The sequence below is a fragment of the Ranitomeya variabilis genome, chromosome 5, assembly GCF_051348905.1.
Source record: "Ranitomeya variabilis isolate aRanVar5 chromosome 5, aRanVar5.hap1, whole genome shotgun sequence".
Taxonomy (NCBI): Eukaryota; Metazoa; Chordata; class Amphibia; order Anura; family Dendrobatidae; genus Ranitomeya; species Ranitomeya variabilis.
In genome coordinates, this window is record NC_135236.1 from 34,015,290 (window position 1) to 34,033,622 (window position 18,333).

The 18,333-nt window shown below is 45.1% G+C and overlaps 1 protein-coding gene across 1 annotated transcript in view; it reads right to left on the reverse strand.

Moving 5' to 3' along the window:
- LOC143774801 (extracellular calcium-sensing receptor-like) overlaps positions 1–18,333 on the reverse strand; it is a 56,073-nt gene that overhangs the window by 10,798 nt on the left and 26,942 nt on the right. The window contains exon 4 of the mRNA XM_077262570.1: positions 2,738–2,861. Within this exon, the coding sequence (XP_077118685.1) occupies positions 2,738–2,861 (124 nt within the window). The remainder of the gene's footprint in view (positions 1–2,737; positions 2,862–18,333) is intronic.

Genomic DNA, 18,333 nt, shown 5'->3' on the forward strand with positions numbered 1-18,333 from the left:
AGGTCAGGCGAGTTTGCTGCCAATCAAGCACAGTGATACTGTTGCTTGTAAACCAGGTATTGGTACTTTTTGCAGTGTGGACAGGGGCCAAGTCCAGCTGGAAAATGAAATTTCCATCTTCAAAAAGCTTGTCGGCAGAGGGAAGCATGAAGTGCTCCAAAATCTCCTGGTAGGTGGCTGTGCTGACTTTGGTCTTGATAAAACACAGTGGACCTACACCAGCAGATGACATGGCTCCCGAAGCATCACTGATTGTGGAAACTTCACACTAGACCTCCAGCATCTTGGATTCTTCCTCCAGACTCTGGGACCTTGATTTTAAAATGAAATGCAAAATTTACCCTCATCTGAAAACAACACCTTGGACCACTGAGCAACAGTCCAGTTCTTTTTTTCTTTGGCCCAGGTAAGACGCTTCTAGCATTGTCTATGAGTCATGAGTGGTTTGACACAAGGAATGCGACACTTGTAGCCCTTGTCCTGGATACATACATGTGTGTGTGTGCGCCCTTGAAGCAATGACTTCAGCAGTAGTCCAGTCCTTGTGAATCTCCCCCCAATTTTTGAATGGCCTTTTCTTAGCAATCCTTTCAAGGCTGCGGTCATTCCTGTTGCTTGTGCACCTTTTTCTACCACACTTTTTCCTTCCACTCAACTTTCCATTAATATGCTTGAATACAGCACTGTGTGAACAGCCAGATTCTTATCAATGGCCTTTTGTGGCTTACCCTACTTGTGGAGTGTGTCAGTGACTGCCTTCTGGACATCTGTCAAGTCAGCAGTCTTCCCCATGATTGTTGAGCCTACTGAAACAGACTTAGGGACCTTTTTAACGCTTAGGAAGCCTTTGCAGGTGTTTTTTTTTTTGTTTTTTGGTAATTATTCTAATTTACTGAGATAATCGCTTTTGGGTTTGCATTGGCTGTAAGCCATAATCATCACCATTAACAGAAATAAACACATGAAATAGATCACTCTGTGTGTTATGACTCTATGTAATATATGAATTTCACTTTTGTATTAAAGAACTGAAATAAATTAACTTTTTGATGATATTCTAATTTTGTGGGATGCACCTGTAAATGTGTGCAGCTGCTTTAGTTATCTAGTCAACCAAAGGTATGAACTAGTCCTGCGGGATCCATGCCTGGTTAATTTTAAGGAATATTAGCATCCCCACATTGGATGTGGACAGACTGATGTGCCGGTGTGTGATCACACCCCCTGCCCCGCTAAACAAACATTTTGACAGCACACTTGCCAAGGGGCAGGCCAACACCTCTAAGTCATAAAGTGCAATCTCAGGCTATGAGTCCAATTTGAAGACCCAAAAGTTAAATGGGTCAAACTCATCATATAATACGTGGAGACGTAATGGACAGGTACTCACTAACTATGTTGTTGTAACTTTGCTTCCAGTTAATACGGACCCTATGACATGGTGGTACTTCCCCGAAAAAAGGCACAAAGCTGATAAGCGCGTAAGGGCTATGGCTCCAGAGGTCTGAGGTAACCATCTTTATTCCTTACTCCCAAGTTCCTATCTTTATTGCTGATTCACTTTAGATCCTCTTTGTTTCAGTGATTCACTGGATATACTTGTGAACTATCTATGTTTTACTAAGGGTACCTTGGATTTATGTCTATACCTCGGACCTGTGGTGCCACTCTATTGGTGATTTTCATTGCCTTTTGCCTCTGCTCCCTTATTGTAATTTAAACAATGTTTTAAATGTCTTGCCAATAAATACAATTTTTACTTCATTTTGGTTCTCTATGTGTATTATTTTCTTAGCCCCCGCTGTCAGGTCAAAAAGCCAACAGCAGTTTCTCTACCAACCTTCTCTTGTATTTACGTATTTTTTAATCGCATTTCAGTGATGGATGTAATGATGTACATTGTTGTTGTGGGATCCTTCAGGGTGGCCTTCCGGTAATCAGCACTGGTAGCAATGCTGCCAATTCAATGATCATTAAGCATGCACAGCTATTTTTAGACTCTACTTGCAGTAAAACACTACAGAGTACACTTATTTTTTAGACTCACTACTCACAAAAAGCTGCTGAAGAGTACAATACTTTTTACACACGCTACTAGCAAAAAGAGTACTTTTATTTTTTACTCACATTACTCACAAAAAACAGCTGCAGAGTAAGACTAACTTTTACACACACTACTTGTATAGACACTGCAGTACAGTTAAATTATTTGTTTACCCTACAAGTGGCACAGAGACAACTGCAGAGTACACACAGCGGCTTATGGCACAGTACTCTCACACCCGGAGGTGCAGAGTACACACAGCGGCTTATGGCACAGTATTCCAAATGAGTCAAATGCAGAGGAAACAGATTTGTGACAAAGTGCACTAGCACTGTCCCTCACTCTAACTGCATCTTCTACCTACACTAAAGAGAGCAGAATTGTGGTGACACGCTTGATCTGGCTTCTAAACACCTGGGTCACCTCCTGCACTCGACAATCCAGCCATGTCCGTACTTGGCATGTCTGTGATGGCTCGGGAAGTGCCCACAGCCTAAAAGCTGGCTGACTGGCTGTGCTGCAGCCTATCAGCAAACTTAATTAAGTACTTGAACCCGGACAGTAAACCGGACATCCAGTAAAAAATCAGTGATTGTACTGGACACAAAGTGCCTGGTACAAACCTCAAACTTCACAGTTCAGGTTCACTCATCCCTAAACTTGAGATACAGTTTCACTGCAATGGAACATCACCTGTCTGATTTGAGATCTCTCCATGTAAACACGTGACACAGGCATAGCAACATAATGGTTTCCCTTGCAAAGCAGTCTTCCGGAATCCAATGGTGCAGCTGTTACTACAACTTGAGAGTGGGACCTAGAAACAGTAAAGATTAATTTTATGTCTCGAAGATGCTGTTTAATTGTAAGGTTTATGTCAAATCAAACAGATAATTAAATGGTGGTGGAAGTGGAATGATGAGAACATGGGATTAACATTCTGAGAGCTCATACTCATCTGCGAGGAAAATGGACAAGTGCAATTTGATAACATATTGGATTGCACTCTTACCAATGTTAATCTATGACTCCCTGATTTTTTTTTCAGCTGAATTCAGACTGAGAACAAAAAGCCCAGCATGCTGTGATGTGTCTGTGCTACACAGGGAACTCCCAATCCCAGCTTCCTGCCTGTCCAGCATGGTTGGCCTGAAGAGGAGGAGGCAAGGCGTCGTGAGGAGGAGAGGATGGTTAGTGTTCTTCCTAGTGTGGACACTGAATGTTTGACAACTTGTAGTCTGGCACACATGGCAAATTTCATGTCCAGATGCTTTTCCCAAGACCCTCGTGTGAAAGACATTTTGTCCCCCAAGAAATACTGGCTGTGCATTTTTCTTGACCCATGGTGCAAGAATAAATTTCCTTCTCTAATGTCAGAGTCATACATGCCATTTTAAATGCATGCCTGACAGAGGGCCATTGATGAAGAGTTGCTGAAAAGATTACCCTCAGGCCATGTGCACACGTTCAGTATTTTTCGCATTTTTTTCGCGTTTTTTCGCTATAAAAACGTGATAAAAACGCGAAAAAAACGCTAACATATGCCTCCCATTATTTTCAGTGTATTCCGCATTTTTTGTGCAAATGTAGCCTTTTTTTCCGCGAAAAAATCGCATCGCGGAAAAAAAAGCAACATGTTCATTAAAATGCGGAATTGCAGGGGATTCCGCACACCTAGGGGTCCATTGATCTGCTTACTTCCCGCACGGGGCTGTGCCCACGATGCGGGAAGTAAGCAGATTATGTGCGGTTGGTACCCAGGGTGGAGGAGAGGAGACTCTCCTCCACGCACTGGGCACCATATAATTGGTAAAAAAATAAGAATTAAAATAAAAAATAGTCCTATACTCACCCTCTGATGGCCCCCGAAGTGTTCCCGCCTCTGTGCTGCACGTTGGCTTCGGTTCCTGTAGCTGGTGTGCGGTGAAGGACCTTGCCGAATGACGTCACTGTCCTGTGATTGGCCGAGACCGCTCACGTGACCGTGACGTCATGGAAGGCCCTGCGCGCACACATCAGCTATAGGAACGGACGCCGGTGAGGAGATCTGATGTCTGCGGGTGAGTATAAGCATTTTTTTTATTTTTTTTATTATTTTTAAACGTTCTATCTTTTACTATAGATGCTGCAAAAGCAGTTTCCGGTTTTCTTCAGGAAATTTCTGCAAGAAATCCGCAACATGTGCACATACCCTCAGACAACACTTCTGGCTGAGGTACCGCCTCTTTTCACCCACAAGGATTACAGGGGAGGGACACGCACACCAGGTGCAACTCAGGCAAGGGAAAATATCCACCATCTAGGCCATTTTCATGAAACCAACATATCAGCAAGGTATATCTGTGGATGTACTGTAAGTATGACAAGGAGGAATAAGTTGACCAAGATGGTGAAGGAGTACTTAAGTGACCATAACAGCATCCTTCCTGATTCTTCAGTGCTCTTTAACTATTGTTTGTCCAAGCTGCACACTTGGCCTGACCTCTCTTTATATGCCTTGGAGGTGATTCCATGCCTTGCGGCAAGTGTGTCGTCTGAGCAGGTCTTTAGTTCGGAGAGTGCAATCATAACGGATAGGTGCATAATACTGTCAACGGAAATTGCCGACAAGCCGTCTCTTCTAAAATTGAACGAGGGCTGGATTTCCTAAGACTTTGAAAGCCCTCCGGATGATAGCAATCCAATCTAAATTCTCCCCAAATGTTCTTTTTTGTAAGTTGTCTTAACATCCATGCCTTACCATCCTACTTTTTGGTCCCAGAGCAGTGATCAGTTTTCAATGGCAGGATATATATCTCTTCCTTATTGTTAGCACTTTACGTTGTCCATTCCTGGCTTTTCCAGACTCATAAATGAGACTTGTGTCTCTTTATTAAACCATCGCTTCTCTTACATTTTCAAAATTTTTGTAAAAATAAAAATGATTGTGGGGTATTGGCGAGTTTCTGTACATTTTAAGCAGGTCTAAGAGACTGGATTAAAATGGTCTATAGACCTATTCAGGCCACAGCCTTACACATATTGGAACATGTAGTTAATCAAATTCACTGCACTCTCTTTGGATAAGTGTCAAAGTTGTAACAGTTTATTCAACCTGAATTGAGTTGGGAGCGTAACAGAATATTACAGCATATGCGATTAACAACGTTTCGGCTCGACCTGAGCCTTTATCACGTTATCGCTTATTCCAATAAAGGATAGTATGTGAGGAGGGATAAGTCTCAGTGATGCAGCAGATTCTCTCAGTAATGTACTGGTGTGCTGCTGAGTAGATATATTAGCAGAGGTTCCCTTATGGGGGTATGGACCTTGAGAGTCAGGATGGAGAGCGGCGCTCCCGCGTTGTGCTCTGTGTCAGCGTGTATCAGGTGTACCGAAACGTCGAGCCGAAACGTTGTTAATCGCATATGCTGTAATATTCTGTTACGCTCCCAACTCAATTCAGGTTGAATAAACTGTTACAACTTTGACACTTATCCAAAGAGAGTGCGGTGAATTTGATTAACTACTTATTTGGGGCCACTAGGTCCATTACACCAGCACCTCATCGTATTGAGCCGAGTGCACGCCAAATAACCTCCTCCCTACATATTGGAACATGGGCATTGTTACGCTAAGGCCTTTACCTGAGCTCTGTAGCACTGCTTGTCACCTGAGTAATACACTCCAAAGACCTTGTCACTCTGTGGGATATATCCTGTAATTGCTCCATTGTTGCTGAAAACCACGCAAAAGATCCATTCTGCCTTGTTGTGTAGTTTCCAGAAGAAGTACTTGGTCTTGTGCAGATTGGTCAATAGCACTTGCGTCTCTTTCCCTTGAGGAGGCTGCTTCCAAGTAAAATGAGGCTTGTACATGTTCCTGACATGGGTTTCAGGCCTGACACACTGACCACAATACAGGCCATCACTTGCACACACTGTATGAAAAATTTAATTCTAATGCTTTTGGTGTCTGGTAGAATCCAATTTATTGACACCGATCATACAGCTCCCCCAACTCCTGCATTATGTTCACCTTAAAGTGGCTTCATCCGCTATGACAGTGGCTCCATTGGGATCCGGTGGCCAAAATGAACTGTGGAGCTCACAAAACTCAGGTTTCACAGCACCTGGTGTCCCTCTGAAAATGTGAAGCGAGGGCCACATTATGACATGGCGGTGGACATGGTGGTGGTGGCGTTCGAAGCTCAAAATTCAAATAGGCTTGTTTCATCTGCCATTGTAAAGGGATGGGGAATATGCATTCCACTATCTGGCTAACTATATGGCATGAGGGAAGGACCTCCCGAACGTAGGAGTGAGAGCCTTCACAAATGTAAAAGGAAAAACTAAAGCCTAAAGGGGAGATAAAAAATTTTTTATCACTTTTTTATTTTACTTTACATACAAATAATTATGAAGAAAGCAATGTTTCTTAGCATTTTTCCCTGTAAACAACAATTTAGGTATGGTTTGGAAGGTCTTTTTTTATAAATTCATAAAATCTGCACAATAGTCTGACAACATTATTCCCAGATACCACGTGAGTCAGAAAGACATGCAGGAATCCTCTCCATGCTCTTCCCATTTAGTTTTTGCTTTTTCCCATCTATTTCAGCTTTTTTCTCATTCCCCCAGACCTGTTTGTTGGGTCCAGCAGAGAAATATTCGGCTTTCCTATTGACTTGCAATGGATTTATTATACGGTACGAATACACGGATATTAGAAATTATTTGGAACGAATTTCATGCATCCGAATATTTCACTATACGATTATCACTAATATAATTATATAATGTGTAACTGACATAAATACTCTTTGTAAAAGCTCATGTTAAAGTCGCATTTGCACGTAAATCATTTGGATGGAAGGTGATAAAAATCGCATTGTATGAAAATCACATGGCGCTCGTCCCACTTTTCAGGACTGATATCGGACTGCTTTTTTCTTTCAATGGTGATGGGTATGAGCCCTGAGATTGTGTTCAGGATATGTTTCTTTTCTTGTGCTTTTAGATCAGAAACTCTCCAAAACCAATAGGGATTAAAAAATTAGTTTTGGCTAGAGAGTTGAGGAAGATGCACACAATTTCTTTCCTGGTATCAGAGCTGCTGAGTTTTTCTAGGCAATACTGCTCCAGGAAAATGACAGTTGGCTTTTCCCTGAAACAGCTCCACTTCTGACTTTGCGGTAATTTTCTGCTCTGTAACCATTGTCTTTTCTCAGTATTTTTCATTAGCGTGGCTAGCGGCGCCCTAATGGAAGTTGCCTGAAGAATTAAAATGCTACTCCTTTTAACCATAGGAATCTAAAATTTAACCCACAAATTTGAGGTATTTGCACATGGCATCATTTTTCTGGCAGATTCTGCTAGAAACCTGCTTGAAGAAGCACTAGACGTGACAAAAACAATGTAAAATGTAGTGATGAACGAGTAGTTACTCGAGATTTCCGAACATGCTCGGGAGTTCTCCGAGTATCTTGGGCGTGCTCATAGATTATGTTTGTGTCCCCGCAGCTGCATGACTTGCAGCTGTTAGACAGCCTGAACACATGCAGGGATTGCCTGTTTATTAGGGAATCACCACATGTATTCAGGCTGTCTAGCAGCCGCAAATCATGCAGCTGCGGGGTCTCACACATAATCTACGAGCATGCTCAAGATACTTGGAGAACACCCGAGCATGCTCGGTAACAAACACACTCGCTCATCACTAGGAAAAATGGCATATTGTGCATATGTTCAGTCTTTTGAGCTTCTTTTATCCTTCTCAGGGCTTCAAAAGCCATGATGCAGATCAAAGAACGGACCTGACTATTTTTTATAAGACTTTTGTTTGGAAGCCATTCCACGTACCCTTAGTCTCTACTTTACCTAGACAAAACTCAATGGTCCACCTGCATCTTACATACGATGTGTGTACGTACACTAAGGCTTTGTATACACAGAGATTTTTGCAGATTTTGCAGAGCAGAAACCGCTCAAAACCTCCAGGTGTTTGAAGATAATTTGGAAAGACTCTGCATAGTGGCTGTCGTGATCTGTTCCAGGGTTTATTAGTGTCTGCCCTTTTTTCTGGACGGATCATGTCAAGGGTTAACTGTGCTCTGCCTCATTCTGGGTTCAGGTTTGCTATTTAGCTCCCATGAATCTTGCTGGCAGTGTCAGCTATAGTTCTGCCTTCGGCGTGTTAACTGTTATGACCTGGTGGTTACGAAGCAGTACTGAGATGACCTGGTGGGTAAAACCAAACATGTACAAGCTCTGGGGAGGTGGTAACTTTACTGACCGCAAGCCCTACACCTAACACCAACACTAGAAATAGCCGTGGAGCGTTCCTATCTCTGCCTAGACGCCTCTTCACAGCCTAAGAGCTAACTACCCCTGAAGATGGAAACGGAAAACTAACTCGCCTCAGAAAAACCCCCAAAGGAAAGATAGCCCCCACAAATATTGACGGTGAGTGGAGAGGGAAATGACACACGCAGAAATGAAACTAGATTTTAGCAAAGGAGGCCATTACTATCTAAATAGACAGAGATAGAAAAGGCTACTGTGCGGTCAGTATTAAAAAACTAAATATCCACGCAGAGTTTACAAAAAAATAACCTCCACACTGACTCACGGTGTGGAGGGGCAAATCTGCTACCCCAGAGCTTCCAACTAGCCAAAATAATTCATACTGGCATGCTGGACAACAGACATAACATTAACTTGAACTGAAGGTCATAAGCAAGGAAACACCCAAAAAACTAGCAGACTTATCTTAAGCTGAAATGAACTGGCCAACAGAGCACTTCCAGGAAAGGACTGAGTCCACAGGAGGAACATTGACAGCTGGCGTTGACTAAAGACTAGAGCCCAGTTAAATAACAAGACCAGGGAACCGATTAGTGAATGCAGCTGCTAAGTTCCACTAGAAACCACCAGATGGAGCCCAAGAACGGAATTCACAACAGTACCCCCCCCTTGATGAGGGGTCATCGAACCCTCACCAGAGCCCCCAGGCCGATCGGGACGAGCCAAATGAAAAGCACGTACCAAATCAGCAGCATGGACATCAGAGGCAAAAACCCAAGAATTATCCTCCTGGCCAGAACCCTTCCACTTGACCAGATACTGAAGTTTCCGCCTCGAAAGACGAGAATCCAAAATCTTCTCCACCACATATTCCAACTCCCCCTCAACCAACACCGGAGCAGGAGGGTCAACAGAGGGGACCATGGGCACCACATATCTCCGCAACAAAGATCTATGGAACACATTATGAATGGCAAAAGAAGCTGGAAGGGCCAAACGAAAAGACACAGGATTGATAATTTCCAAATCCTATAAGGACCAATAAAACGAGACTTGAACTTAGGAGAAGAGACCTTCATAGGAACATGACGAGAAGACAACCAGACCAAATCCCCAACCCGAAGCCGGGGACCAACGCACCGACGGCGGTTAGCAAAACGTTGAGCCTTTTCCTGAGACAATGTTAAATTGTCCACCACATGAGTCCAAATCCGCTGCAACCTGTCCACCACAGAATCTACCCCAGGACAGTCCGAAGGCTCAACCTGCCCTGAGGAAAAACGAGGATGAAAACCGAAGTTACAAAAGAAAGGTGAAACCAAAGTAGCCGAACTAGCCCGATTATTAAGGGCAAACTCGGCCAACGGCAAAAAAGTAACCCAATCATCCTGATCAGCAGACACAAAGCATCTCAAATAGGTTTCCAAGGTCTGATTGGTTCGCTCCGTCTGTCCATTTGTCTGAGGGTGAAATGCTGAAGAAAAATACAAATTAATGCCCATTCTAGCACAAAAGGACCGCCAAAACCTAGAAACAAATTGGGTACCTGTTATGGATCCTGGTGGTAAGGATCACAAAACTGACCTGATAGGTAAACCAGAATAATAGGACAAGCTCTGGGGATGTGGTAACTATACTGACCGCGACCCTGATCCTATCCAAACACACTAAAGGCAGCCATGGAGCGTTACCTAAAAACCTAGACGCCTCTTCACAGCCTGAGAAACTAGCTACCCCTAGAGAGAAAGCAAGCCTCACTTGCCTCAGAGAAATAACCCCAAAGTTTAGACAGCCCCCCACAAATAATAACGGTGAGTTAAGGGGAAAGCACAAACGTAGAAATGAAAACAGGTTTAAGCAAATGAGGCCCGCTAATACTAAATAGTCAGAAGATAGCAAGGGATCTGTGCGGTCAGTACAAAATGCAATCAAAAATATCCACGCAGAGAATACAAGAACCCCCACACCGACTCACGATGCGAGGGGCGCACTCCGCACCCCAGAGCTACCAGCAAGCGAGAAAATCACATATAAGCAAGCAGGACTGAACTCATCATATAGTGAGAAACATTTTCAAGGAAACAATGAGCAAAAGAACTAGCAAGACTTAGCTTCTCCAGGAGGAGACAGGTCACAAGGGAAGTCCAGGAGAGATCAGAACCAGTACTGAATACAACGACAGCAGGCAACCAGTAAAGGTCCAGGTGAACTAAATAGGAACCAGAATAGCAGGAAACGAGACAGCTGAGCCACCTACAGACCAGCCATAACGCTAAAGGCCACAAGAGGGAGCCCAAGAACAGAACTCACACAGTACCACTCATGACCACAGGAGGGAGCCTGAGAACGGAATTCACAACAGTACCCCCCCCTTGAGGAGGGGTCACCGAACCCTCACCAGAGCCCCCAGGCCGATCAGGACGAGCCAAATGAAAGGCACGAACCAAATCGGCCGCATGGACATCAGAGGCGACAACCCAGGAATTATCCTCCTGACCATAGCCCTTCCATTTGACTAAGTACTGAAGCTTCCGTCTAGAAACACGAGAATCCAAGATCTTCTCCACCACATACTCCAATTCTCCCTCGACCAAGACCGGAGCAGGAGGATCAACAGAAGGAACCACTGACACCACATACCTCTGCAACAAAGACCTATGGAACACATTATGAATGGCAAACGATGCTGGGAGGTCTGTTGTGAATTTGCTTTTTGCTCCCTCTAGTGGTTACTAGTTTTTTGACTCTGGTTTTTTCTGTCATTCCTTTTATCCGCACCTGGGTCGTTAGTTAGGGGTGTTGCTATATAAGCTCCCTGGACCTTCAGTTCAATGCCTGGCAACGTAGTTATCAGAGCTAGTCTGCTGTGCTCTTGTCTACTGATCCTGGTTCCAGTTATATCAGCTAAGTCTGCCTTTTGCTTTTTGCTATTTGTTTCGGTTTTGTATTTTTGTCCAGCTTGTTCCAAATCTATATCCTGATCTTTGCTGGAAGCTCTAGGGGGCTGGTGTTCTCCCCCCGGACTGTTAGACGGTTCGGGGGTTCTTGAATTTCCAGTGTGGATTTTGATAGGGTTTTTGTTGACCATATAAGTTACCTTTCTTTATTCTGCTATCAGTAAGCGGGCCTCTCTGTGCTAAACCTGGTTCATCTCTGTGTTTGTCATTTCCTCTTACCTAACCGTCATTATTTGTGGGGGGCTTCTATCCAGCTTTGGGGTCCCCTTCTCTGGAGGCAAGAAAGGTCTTTGTTTTCCTCTTCTAGGGGTAGCTAGATTCTCCGGCTGGCGCGTGTCATCTAGAATCAACGTAGGAATGATCCCCGGCTACTTCTAGTGTTGGCGTTAGGAGTAGATATATGGTCAACCCAGTTACCACTGCCCTATGAGCTGGATTTTTGTATTCTGCAGACTTCCACGTTCCTCTGAGACCCTCGCCATTGGGGTCATAACAGTTTGCCAGGCCAGTATTAAATGTTTAATGCATTGCAGAAGAGGGATTATAAGAAAGAAGATTCTGAGTTTTTTTTTTTTTTTTTTTTCTTTCTTCTTCCCCTTTACCTCAGAGTGGCTATGCTTGCTGCAGACATGAATGTCCAGACCTTGATTACAAGTATGGACCAGCTGGCTACTCGTGTGCAGGGCATACAAGGCTATGTTATCAGAAATCCTAGGTCAGAACCTAAAATACCGATTCCTGAACTGTTTTCCGGAGACAGGTTTAAGTTTAGGAATTTCGTGAATAATTGTAAATTGTTTTTGTCCCTGAGACCCTGTTCATCTGGAGATTCTGCTCAGCAAGTAAAAATTGTTATTTCGTTCTTACGGGGCGACCCTCAGGATTGGGCTTTTTCGCTGGCGCCAGGAGATCCGGCATTGGCTGATCTTGATGCGTTTTTTCTGGCGCTCGGTTTACTTTATGAGGAACCCAATCTTGAGATTCAGGCAGAAAAGGCCTTGCTGGCTATGTCTCAGGGGCAGGACGAGGCTGAAGTGTATTGCCAAAAATTTCGGAAATGGTCCGTGCTGACACATTGGAACGAGTGTGCTCTGGCCGCTAATTTTAGAAATGGCCTTTCTGAAGCCATTAAGAATGTTATGGTGGGTTTTCCCATTCCCACAGGTCTGAATGATACTATGGCACTGGCTATTCAAATTGACCGGCGGTTGCGGGAGCGCAAAACCGCAAATTCCCTCATGGTGTTGTCTGAACAGACACCTAATTCGGTGCAATGTGATAGAAAAACCGCAAATTCCCTCATGGTGTTGTCTGAACAGACACCTGATTTAATGCAATGTGATAGAATCCTGACTAGAAATGAGCGGAAAATTCATAGACGCCGGAATGGCTTGTGCTACTACTGCGGTGATTCTACACATGTTATCTCAGCATGCTCTAAACGAATAGCTAAGGTTGTTAGTCCTGTCACCGTTGGCAATTTGCAACCTAAATTTATTCTGTCTGTAACTTTGATTTGCTCACTGTCATCTTATCCTGTCATGGCATTTGTAGATTCAGGTGCTGCCCTGAGTCTCATGGATCTCTCATTTGCTAAGCGCTGTGGTTTTACTCTTGAACCATTAGAAAATCCTATTCCTCTTAGGGGTATTGATGCTACACCATTGGCAGCAAATAAACCGCAGTATTGGACACAGGTTACCATGTGCATGACTCCTGAACACCGCGAGGTGATACGTTTCCTGGTTTTACATAAAATGCATGATTTGGTTGTTTTAGGGCTGCCATGGTTACAGACCCATAATCCAGTCCTGGACTGGAAGGCTATGTCAGTCTCAAGTTGGGGCTGTCGTGGTATTCATGGGGATTCCCTGCCTGTGTCTATTGCTTCTTCTACGCCTTCGGAAGTTCCGGAGTATTTGTCTGATTATCAGGATGTCTTCAGTGAGTCTGAGTCCAGTGCACTGCCTCCTCATAGGGACTGTGACTGTGCTATAGATTTGATCCCAGGCAGTAAATTTCCTAAGGGAAGACTGTTTAATCTGTCGGTACCTGAACATACCGCTATGCGTTCATATATCAAGGAGTCTCTGGAGAAAGGACATATTCGTCCGTCTTCTTCCCCTCTTGGTGCGGGATTCTTTTTTGTGGCAAAAAAGGACGGATCTTTGAGACCTTGTATTGATTATCGGCTTTTAAATAAGATCACTGTCAAATTTCAGTATCCTTTACCGCTGTTGTCTGACTTGTTTGCCCGGATTAAGGGTGCCAAGTGGTTCACCAAGATAGACCTTCGTGGTGCGTACAACCTTGTGCGCATTAAGCAAGGTGATGAATGGAAAACCGCATTCAATACGCCCGAAGGTCATTTTGAGTACTTGGTGATGCCTTTTGGGCTCTCCAATGCGCCTTCAGTTTTTCAGTCCTTTATGCATGACATTTTCCGGAAGTATCTGGATAAATTTTTGATTGTTTATCTGGATGATATTTTGGTTTTTTCTGATAATTGGGATTCGCATGTGGAGCAGGTCAGGTTGGTCTTTAAAATTTTGCGTGAAAATTCTTTGTTTGTCAAGGGCTCAAAGTGTCTCCTTGGTGTACAGAAGGTTCCCTTTTTGGGATTCATTTTTTCCCCTTCTGCTGTGGAGATGGACCCAGTCAAGGTCCGAGCTATTCTTGATTGGACTCAGCCCTCGTCAGTTAAGAGTCTTCAGAAGTTCTTGGGCTTCGCTAACTTCTACCGTCGTTTTATCGCTAATTTTTCTAGCATTGTGAAACCTTTGACGGATATGACCAAGAAGGGCTCCGATGTAGCTAACTGGGCTCCTGCTGCCGTGGAGGCTTTCCAGGAGTTGAAACGCCGGTTTACTTCGGCGCCTGTTTTGTGCCAGCCTGACGTCTCACTTCCCTTTCAGGTTGAGGTGGATGCTTCGGAGATTGGGGCAGGGGCCGTTTTGTTGCAGAGAGGCCCTGGTTGCTCTGTTATGAAACCTTGTGCCTTTTTCTCTAGGAAGTTTTCGCCTGCCGAGCGAAATTATGATGTGGGCAATCGGGAGTTGTTGGCCATGAAATGGGCATTTGAGGAGTGGCGTCATTGGCTCGAGGGTGCTAAGCATCGTGTGGTGGTCTTGACTGATCACAAAAATCTGATGTATCTCGAGTCTGCTAAACGCCTTAATCCGAGACAGGCCCGCTGGTCATTGTTTTTCTCCCGCTTTGATTTTGTTGTCTCGTATTTACCAGGCTCAAAGAATGTGAAGGCCGATGCTCTTTCTAGGAGCTTTGTGCCTGATGCTCCTGGAGTCGCTGATCCTGTTGGTATTCTTAAAGATGGAGTTATCTTGTCAGCTATTTCTCCGGATCTGCGACGTGTGTTGCAGAGATTTCAGGCTGATAGGCCTGAGTCTTGTCCACCTGACAGACTGTTTGTCCCGGATAAGTGGACCAGCAGAGTCATTTCCGAGGTTCATTCCTCGGTGTTGGCAGGTCACCCGGGAATTTTTGGCACCAGAGATCTGGTGGCCAGGTCCTTTTGGTGGCCTTCCTTGTCAAGGGATGTGCGGTCATTTGTGCAGTCCTGTGGGACTTGTGCTCGAGCTAAGCCTTGCTGTTCTCGTGCCAGCGGTTTGCTCTTGCCCTTGCCTGTCCCGAAGAGACCTTGGACACATATCTCCATGGATTTCATTTCTGATCTTCCGCTATCTCAGGGCATGTCCGTTATCTGGGTGATATGTGATCGCTTCTCCAAGATGGTCCATTTGGTTCCTTTGCCTAAGCTGCCTTCCTCTTCCGATCTGGTTCCTGTGTTTTTCCAGAACGTGGTTCGTTTGCACGGCATCCCTGAGAATATTGTGTCAGACAGAGGATCCCAGTTCGTTTCCAGGTTCTGGCGATCCTTTTGTAGTAGGATGGGCATTGATTTGTCGTTTTCGTCTGCTTTCCATCCTCAGACTAATGGACAGACGGAGCGAACCAATCAGACTTTGGAGGCTTATTTGAGGTGTTTTGTCTCTGCTGATCAGGACGATTGGGTGACATTCTTGCCGTTGGCTGAGTTTGCCCTTAATAATCGGGCTAGTTCCGCCACCTTGGTTTCGCCTTTTTTCTGCAACTCTGGTTTCCATCCTCGCTTTTCTTCGGGTCATGTGGAGCCTTCTGACTGTCCTGGGGTGGATTCTGTGGTGGATAGGTTGCAGCAGATCTGGAATCATGTGGTGGACAACTTGAAGTTGTCACAGGAGAAGGCTCAGCGCTTTGCCAACCGCCGCCGCGGTGTGGGTCCCCGACTACGCGTTGGGGATTTGGTATGGCTTTCTTCCCGCTTTGTTCCTATGAAGGTCTCCTCTCCCAAGTTTAAACCTCGTTTTATTGGGCCTTACAAGATATTGGAAATCCTTAATCCTGTATCTTTTCGTCTGGATCTTCCTGTGTCGTTTGCTATTCACAATGTATTTCATAGGTCCTTGTTGCGGCGGTACATTGTGCCTGTAGTTCCTTCTGCTGAGCCTCCTGCTCCGGTGTTGGTTGAGGGTGAGTTGGAGTACGTGGTGGAGAAGATCTTGGATTCTCGCCTCTCCAGGCGGAGGCTTCAGTACCTGGTCAAGTGGAAGGGCTATGGTCAGGAGGATAATTCCTGGGTGGTCGCATCTGATGTTCATGCGGCCGATTTAGTTCGTGCCTTTCATGCCGCTCATCCTGATCGCCTTGGTGGTCGTGGTGAGGGTTCGGTGACCCCTCACTAAGGGGGGGGTACTGTTGTGAATTTGCTTTTTGCTCCCTCTAGTGGTTACTAGTTTTTTGACTCTGGTTTTTTCTGTCATTCCTTTTATCCGCACCTGGGTCGTTAGTTAGGGGTGTTGCTATATAAGCTCCCTGGACCTTCAGTTCAATGCCTGGCAACGTAGTTATCAGAGCTAGTCTGCTGTGCTCTTGTCTACTGATCCTGGTTCCAGTTATATCAGCTAAGTCTGCCTTTTGCTTTTTGCTATTTGTTTTGGTTTTGTATTTTTGTCCAGCTTGTTCCAAATCTATATCCTGATCTTTGCTGGAAGCTCTAGGGGGCTGGTGTTCTCCCCCCGGACCGTTAGACGGTTCGGGGGTTCTTGAATTTCCAGTGTGGATTTTGATAGGGTTTTTGTTGACCATATAAGTTACCTTTCTTTATTCTGCTATCAGTAAGCGGGCCTCTCTGTGCTAAACCTGGTTCATCTCTGTGTTTGTCATTTCCTCTTACCTAACCGTCATTATTTGTGGGGGGCTTCTATCCAGCTTTGGGGTCCCCTTCTCTGGAGGCAAGAAAGGTCTTTGTTTTCCTCTTCTAGGGGTAGCTAGATTCTCCGGCTGGCGCGTGTCATCTAGAATCAACGTAGGAATGATCCCCGGCTACTTCTAGTGTTGGCGTTAGGTGTAGATATATGGTCAACCCAGTTACCACTGCCCTATGAGCTGGATTTTTGTATTCTGCAGACTTCCACGTTCCTCTGAGACCCTCGCCATTGGGGTCATAACAGAGGTCCAAACGAAATGACACAGGGTTGAGGATTTCGAGAATCTTATAAGGACCGATGAACCGAGGCTTGAACTTAGGAGAGGAAACCTTCATAGGAAAATAATGAGAAGACAACCATACCAAATCCCCCACATGAAGTCGGGGACCCACACAGCGACGGCGGTTGGCAAAGCGCTGAGCCTTCTCTTGTGACAGCGTCAAATTGTCCACCACGTGGTTCCAAATCTGCTGCAACCTATCTACCACAGAATCCACCCCAGGACAGTCAGAAGGCTCAACCTGACCTGAGGAAAAACGAGGATGAAAACCAGAATTGCAAAAAAAAGGCGAAACCAAAGTAGCAGAACTAGCCCGATTATTGAGGGCGAACTCAGCCAAAGGCAAAAAAGTCACCCAATCATCCTGATCAGCAGAAACAAAACATCTCAGATAAGTTTCCAAGGTCTGATTAGTTCGTTCGGTTTGGACATTCGTCTGAGGATGGAAGGCCGACGAAAAAGATAATTCAATGCCCATCTTAGCACAAAAGGACCGCCAAAATCTGGACACAAACTGGGATCCTCTGTCAGACACAATGTTCTCCGGAATACCATGCAAACGAACCACATTCTGAAAAAACAGTGGAACCAAATTGGAGGAGGAAGGCAGCTTAGGCAAGGGCACCAAATGGACCATTTTAGAAAAATGATCACAAACTACCCAGATGACAGACATTCTCTGAGAGACTGAAAGATCTGAAATAAAATCCATGGAAATATGCATCCAGGGCCTCTTCGGGACAGGCAAGGCCAAAAGCAATCCACTGGCACGAGAACAGCAAGGCTTGGCCCGAGCACAAATCCCACAGGACTGCACAAAGGAACGCACATCCCGCGACAAAGAAGGCCACCAAAAGGACCTAGCCACCAATTTCCTGGTGCCAAAAATCCCAGGATGACCCACCAACACCGAAGAATGCACCTCGGAAATGACTCTACTGGTCCATCTATCCGGGACAAACAGTCTCTCCGGTGGACAACGGTCAGGTCTATTGGCCTGAAATTCCTGCAGCACCCGTCGCAAATCAGGGGAGATGGCCTACAAAATCACCCCCTCTCTGAGGATACCAGCTGGTTCCGAAACTCCCGGAGAGTCAGGCACAAAACTCCTAGAAAGGGCACCAGCCTTCACGTTCTTCGAACCCGGAAGGTATGAAACCACGAAATCGAAACGGGAGAAAAACAGCGACCAACGAGCCTGTCTAGGATTTAGCCGCTTGGCAGACTCGAGATAAGTCAAATTCTTGTGATCCGTCAAGACCACCACACGATGTTTGGCTCCCTCAAGCCAATGTCGCCACTCCTCAAATGCCCACTTCATTGCCAACAACTCCCGATTACCAACATCATAATTCCGCTCGGCAGGCGAAACCTTTCTTGAAAAGAAAGCACATGGTCTCATCACAGAGCCATCAGAGCTTTTCTGCGACAAGACAGCCCCTGCTCCAATCTCAGAAGCATCAAACTCGACCTGGAAGGGAAGAGAGACATCCGGCTGACG